The following is a 6,544-nucleotide window of genomic DNA, read 5'->3' as shown; positions in this document are numbered from 1 at the left end:
GATCCGACCTCATTGGACCTGAATCAGAGAGGTCGCAGAGAGGTAAAGGTTATGAAACAGTCATGGCCATAAATAGGAATGGGAGGAGGAAGAAGATGAAACTGAGTTCGGTGAAATCCTTTATTTTGATCCAAATACCGGAGATGGAGACTTGCACGGGCACCATCAGAGGCAGCACCACTCGCCATCAACGGAATGAGCACAACTTGTCGGCGACAGCAACTCGGGTACTATGGATCTCGCCAGACTCAGGTTGAGGTACGGAAAAGGAACGAGGGAGAGAGTGTGATAAGTGACAAGGGTGATTAAAGGGTATTTTTGGAATAGTATAATACTGGTGTTTTACTCATAAGGGCAAAATTGTTATTTCACAACATCACTTAACATAAACTGACGGCAAGGGGTCCAAGTCCAATTTGGTGAAAGAGAGGGGGTGTCCCTCTAATATTGGTATTCTCCAGGGGGTGGCATTGTAAATTACCCTTTTAATAATTGGTTTTCTTCTGAAAATTGGATGTTCTGAATTTGGTTTGACCCTAGACACCAGAATGAACCCAATGCCAGTCCCTGATCAACACTTTCTTGTGTGACCTAGTTATGATATCATCGCCATTCATAAAGCAAATCTATTTTATCTCTTTTAGGTTTGCTAAACCTTTTAAAATTGAGCAGTCCTCCAATTGAAAACAAATGCCCTGCTGTTAGTTGTGATTATTATTTTGATCATTAAGTTGGTTGACTTTAGAGATTTTTTATGGTACTTCTTCCACTAAGAGATGTTTTAGCATCATTTAATAGGAATTTTTTTTAGTAGAAATTTATTAGAACTATTTTTAATGAAAAAAAAAATTAGAAGAAGTGTTTCCTATATAGGAATATATTGCACAAGGGCAAATGAGTGTTTATGAGGATGCATCCACAGAGATAGTGTTTGTGTGAAAATCGTCTACAGTTGTCACACAGGTGCAATGAACATTAGGTGACGGGGAACCCTTTGAGGTGTGCACTCGAATATTTTCATCGGTTCAAAAATCACCGCACTTTGTCACTCACTGTAGATAATGTAAACTCAATAATATTTCCTATTTTATGAAAACATGTGGATCATTTCGCCCTTATGTGTCTCGACGTTGGACCACGTACTGACATATTTTTTCAAAAGTTTAATTTAGATAATAAGAAATTCCACATGACTTCTTTCCGTTTTGGAATGGAAAGCTGGTGTGGGTTGTTGGGGTTTTCCGACTTTGGTTGGTGAAGAGAATGCGTTGAATGAGAGCCATTTTATTCTTTTCTCAGATCCAGATCTTGGGGTTGGGGCGGCTGCCATTGGGTCGTTGGATGGGTAGGATGGGTGGGGCAAGCTAAGATTTTAAAACAAGACTTTAAGCTTTCTTCAACCTTTGATGGGTCCCACAAGGTTTTAAGTATTAGTATCGGATTGAAGGTAAAACTGTAAAAAAAAAAAATTATAAAAAAAAGAAAAGTTGGATATATCATCGATATCAAGTATACTAGCACTCATTGTATCTATTTCTCTTTCTTCCTTTGTTTTGAAATGATCGTCATATTTTTCCTAAATGATACTTTATCATGTGATCCTATTGGTGTTATCTATTAACATACTTGATATTGGTGACATACATATCTTTTTCCCAATGAAAAAATAAGAATGGATCAGGGATAAATACAATACAACCGAATCGTTACAGATCGGTATTCGATTCGCCGAACTTTAGATCCCTGGGTCCCACTCCCAGCAGGAAGCCATTTAGGGGTTAGGGCTTTGTTGTCTGACCATTTACATGATGTGGATAATGGTGCTGCCGTGAATCCATTGAACACAGCAGACTATAGAATAACGACCACCACCAACCGCCTCCCCACTCTTCCACACCCTCCTGGCCCAGAATCCAGATCCTCCATTGACGTACAAAAGGTCGAAACAGAACGTGGGACGGTGGGACCCACATTTCGGTGTGATTGAGAGGGAAGAAGTGGAGATCACTGGGAGGGATGGAGAAGGGCTAAGGAGAAAGGGGATCATCCACTTCCACCCATTCCTAGATCAACGGCAGCCTTACGTTTGTAGGCTCAGCCGCTCTTCCTCTTCTATTCTCTTCTTCTTCTTCCCATTTCTTCCTTCTTCTGCTCTGTACTATTTGTTTGCTCCTTCTGTTTCTCCGTTCTTCTGGGTGGGTTGATTTTTTTTCTGACGTCCTACCCTGATCTGTTCTTACCCATATTTGTTAATGCTACCGTTTTTCATCTGGGTACCTTGAATTTTTTAATATTGTTCCTGTTTCATAGTGGAGTTTTGAGCCTTTCGATTCAACGAGGCTTTAATTTTATCCAATCCGGATTTTGGCCGGTTCTATTGGTGGAATTTGTATTCTGTCAATGGGCGCTCTGGATGATGGCCATTTTTCTGGAGAGCTCGAAAATGGAGTGAAGTTTGGATCTTTGGAGCTAGATTTGGAGGACGAATTAGATACTACTGTCGAAATCGAGGACGCTGTGAAGGTTCTGTTGCAGTGTCTGGGGGAGGATTCCAATAGGGAAGGTCTTAAGAAGACTCCGCTTCGCGTTGCCAAGGCCCTTCGTGAAGGAACAAGAGGTTAATAATCGTTTGGCCCTGTTCCACTGTTGCTTTTATTCAAGCATAAATCAGTACGTTGCTTGATACTAATTGGAGTTGAATCCTTCTTGTTACTTTTCTCTTATTTAAGTTATGTGGATGTTTGAAAGTGCAAATTTATTGATTATTTCCCCAATGTGCTAGAACCCTAGATCTTTTGAAAGTGCAGATAGTTTGCTCATTTCAATCTTAATATGCATTCTTTGAGAAGATGTTCTTGAGCCTTGGTGTCTCACAGATCTAAATACTATAAAAGATACTACTTGGGTCTTTTGTTATCTTATTGAATACAATAATTTCTGTAGTTTTAGCTGCAGACTGCAATAGGGAGTTCAAATGGAAGCATCAGAGCCCATGGTAAATAAGTGGCATCATCCTGGTCCCGCGTCATCTGGGTGTTTTTGAGTTCTCTTCGAGATTAGGTTTCAGTGATGGAGGTAGTTGAGGGGACCAAATCTCTTTCTAAGTAACGTATAAAGGACATGGTTTTGGCTAATGGCCGAATTCTGTGGCAGGTATCAATCAACTGTGTTTGGCATTGAATTCTCTTGATGGTGCAAGGATATGATCCCCATGTTCCGGAATTGGTTGTAGGGAAGATCTCTGATGTCTTATGTAGTTTTTCTTTTTCAAAGATGGTATCAGCATCAGTGTGATATAGTGTCTGGGTTGCTATGAAGTGGTTCAAGCTCTCTTGTCTGCATATGATTTATGGTTCAAATGCCAAATAAAGGGTAATCTGTAATGTATTGCCTATTTATTAAAACAGTCTTACTTGGTCCATTTAATATGGTTTGGCTTATTACATACGGAGGAGAGCTGTAAACCTGTATAATTAATAAGGAAAAAAGCAAGTTCCTAATTTTTTTGGGAACTTAATTTGGAGATGAGATTTATTTAATCCACTTTATCTCTCTTCCCCACCACCACCCCCCCCAAAAAAAAAAAAAAAAGAAGTCCAGTTTCCTGGTTTATTTGTTCCTAGTGGGATTCTTGATTCTGGTGTTTGTACCGTGCAGTTAAGCATACATATGTGGTTTCATCATCATGTTTTGCTCTCTTGGATCTATGGGTTTAGAATGTTGGCCAAATCACCCCGAGCTGCCAAGTCTCAATTTCATGGCATTAAGTATGATATCAGGTCTTGATAAACTTGATGAATGCAGCAGCAACGTGTCCAAGTTTAATGTTGATTGGTATAGACTTTCTGTTGGCCAGACCACAGTTGTCTTTAATTGTTATACGTGGGAGTAAGTGTCAAAATCCAGTTGTTGCAATTAGAGTTTTGAACCTTGATTATTCTAGGACATGTCCGCACCTAGACAGGTATGCCATATTTCAACCCTACGTTGTGATGATTGGTTAACTGAGTTAATGAATTCATTGAAGCCCCCTTGCAAGTCCATACATTCCTATTGTTCAGCTGTTCTTTGTCATGTGCCTTCATTTTTTTATTTTTTATTTGAACAATTTGATACACTGATAGAAAAGAAAAGTAAAATCTGTTATTTAACTGAAAAATCTACTTTTGCAGTTTATTGGTTTCTGTCTCTAAACATGTCAGCTATTTGTTAGACTATTTCTAGATGTAATGCCATAAATGCTCAATCTTGACCACTTAACACGACATCTTTTTCTTATTCATTGACTTGCTTGTACCAGGTACAAGCTTGTCCTTCGAAGTTTCTTTATCTTACATTCCTTGACTGACATGCATCTCGCACATGACTTCTGGGGTTCATCTGTTTGAAAATAATTTTTGAGCTGTAAACTGAAAAACAGGAAATGAATGTGATTTCCTCATATGTTGATTTTCTTTAAAAAATGATATACAGAATAGGATGTGAGATTTGGCATCATGCTGATACGAACAGATTTTCTTTTTCAGGTTACAGGCAAAAGGTAAAAGATATTGTTCAAGGTGCCTTGTTTCCAGAAGCTGGTTTGGATAGTGGAGTGGGCCAAGCAGGAGGGGCAGGTGGGCTTGTAGTTGTTCGAGACCTCGACCTCTTCTCATACTGTGAGTCATGCTTGCTCCCATTCCAGGTTCAGTGCCATGTTGGATATGTACCATCTGGGCAACGAGTGCTGGGCCTAAGCAAGCTTTCCAGGGTGGCTGATGTGTTTGCAAAGAGACTTCAAGACCCACAACGTCTGGCAGATGAAGTCTGTTCAGCTTTGCACAATGGAATCAATCCAGCTGGTGTTGCAGTTGTTCTTCAATGTTGGCATATTCAGTTCCCAGAAGTTGGGCGAAGCTGTTGTGACCAAAGTCATCAGCCTACTAAAGTGGGCATGCAAGGTTGGGTGAGGGCCTTGGTTTATTCTGGTTCTGGAGTCTTCGAAAATGAAAACGGGGATGTTTGGGGTGATCTTTTGGCTCTTTTAAAGCTCAGAGGTGTAAATGTGGAGAAGACCCACAACCAAACCTCTGCCAACCTGTGTTGGTGCCCTTCCAGGTCATTGGATGTGCCTGTCTCTAATGGGCACACAAGTGCAAGGAACTGCTGCAAGGCTTCCTCCAAGACAGGACCTTCTCAGTCTTCCATGATCTCTGCTGTTGCCACAATTCTTCACTCTTTGGGTGAAGACCCATCACGGAAAGAGCTTGTTGGCACACCCCATCGTTTTGTGCAGTGGCTGATAAACTTTAAGAAAGCTAACTTAGAGATTAATCTCAATGGTTTCAGTTCAGCTCAACGCCCTATGCATCAGGAAAATGGAAATGGCAGCTGCAATCAAGATGAGATGCACTCTGTGATTAACATCCCGTTCTGGTCACAGTGTGAGCATCATCTCCTGCCTTTTCACGGTGTGGTGCACATAGGGTACTTCCATGCCAGTGGGGACAAGCCAATTGAGAGATCCATTTTGGAATCAATAGTACATTTTTATGGTTGCAAACTCCAAGTACAGGAAAGGCTTACGAGGCAGATTGCTGAAACAGTTTCTTCAGCATTTGGGGCAGAAGTGATGGTGGTTGTGGAAGCCAACCACATTTGCATGGTCTCCAGAGGAATTGAAAAGGTGGGAAGTAGTACAGCCACGATTGCTGTACTCGGTAGATTTTCAACCGATCCCACAGCAAAGGCAATATTTCTACGTTCTGTTTCAGAGAGTGCTGCTTCTGGAGAAAGATGAATTCATAGCTCCCCTTTCTTCCATGTTTCTTGATTTTATTTTTTTCCTTGAATTGTTTACTGCTTTTTCATTACACTCTTTTTTTTTTCTTTTTAATTGTTCCTTCCCTTTTTCCTTCTTTTCCCTCTGTTTTTGCTGTCCGCAATGAAATTGTGGGCATGTCAAGAATAAATTATAATCAAGAGATCCTGTTATTGAAGAATGGATGGCTGAAGTCACAGTTTTGTTCGAACTTGATATCGACGGCACAGGATTACCATCCAGTAACTGAAGTCAGTCTGAGTATATGACAGCTGAAGATCCATTTGGTTCAACTTTTTTTCATGTATCTTATACCTGTATCACAAAATCTCACAAATGAGAGTTATAGAGTTTTATTTAATGAGTTTTTCTATCGGTTCAACTTTTTTATTCTGAGTAGAGTTGATCTTACATCCATGATCTAGTTGCTAATTAATTTACCATGTGTAGTAGAACAAAATATCTCAATGACAATATGGTAACAATAGTGAAGGGGAGTAAGGGTGGAAAGGATTCTATTGATTTACTGTAATCCATCATTGTTATGCTTCACAGATGAATGAGGCTGATTCTCTCTTTTTCCCTTTTTTTTTCAATTTTTTTTTTTTTTTTTATCATTCTTGAGCATATCTCTAGATATGATGTATCAATACTACTTTGATTGCAGCTGTTACTAAATCTGCAGGAACAATCATTATTTGCTGTTAAACAAGTCAAATTTCTCTTTTTTTTTTTTTTTTTTTT

General features: G+C 39.7%; 1 protein-coding gene across 1 annotated transcript; it reads left to right on the top strand.

Moving 5' to 3' along the window:
* Positions 1-1,811: 1,811 nt before the first annotated feature.
* LOC122068195 (GTP cyclohydrolase 1-like) lies at positions 1,812-6,175 on the top strand. Its single transcript, XM_042632063.1, has 2 exons — positions 1,812-2,617; positions 4,527-6,175. The coding sequence occupies exons 1-2, from the start codon at positions 2,401-2,403 to the stop codon at positions 5,777-5,779; spliced, it is 1,470 nt and encodes a 489-aa protein (XP_042487997.1). The 5' UTR covers positions 1,812-2,400; the 3' UTR covers positions 5,780-6,175.
* Positions 6,176-6,544: the final 369 nt, after the last annotated feature.

This window comes from Macadamia integrifolia, unplaced genomic scaffold, assembly GCF_013358625.1.
Source record: "Macadamia integrifolia cultivar HAES 741 unplaced genomic scaffold, SCU_Mint_v3 scaffold3538, whole genome shotgun sequence".
In the NCBI taxonomy this organism is placed as follows: Eukaryota; Viridiplantae; Streptophyta; class Magnoliopsida; order Proteales; family Proteaceae; genus Macadamia; species Macadamia integrifolia.
This window is presented reverse-complemented; position numbering and strand designations above follow the sequence as displayed.

Excerpts from the sequence above, each read along its gene's own strand:
- LOC122068195 (XM_042632063.1), top strand. The coding sequence starts at position 2,401 with ATGGGCGCTCTGGATGATGGCCATTTTTCTGGAGAGCTCGAAAATGGA. Across the intron at positions 2,618-4,526 it reads CCTTCGTGAAGGAACAAGAG|GTTACAGGCAAAAGGTAAAA; the intron begins GTTAATAATCGT and ends TTTCTTTTTCAG.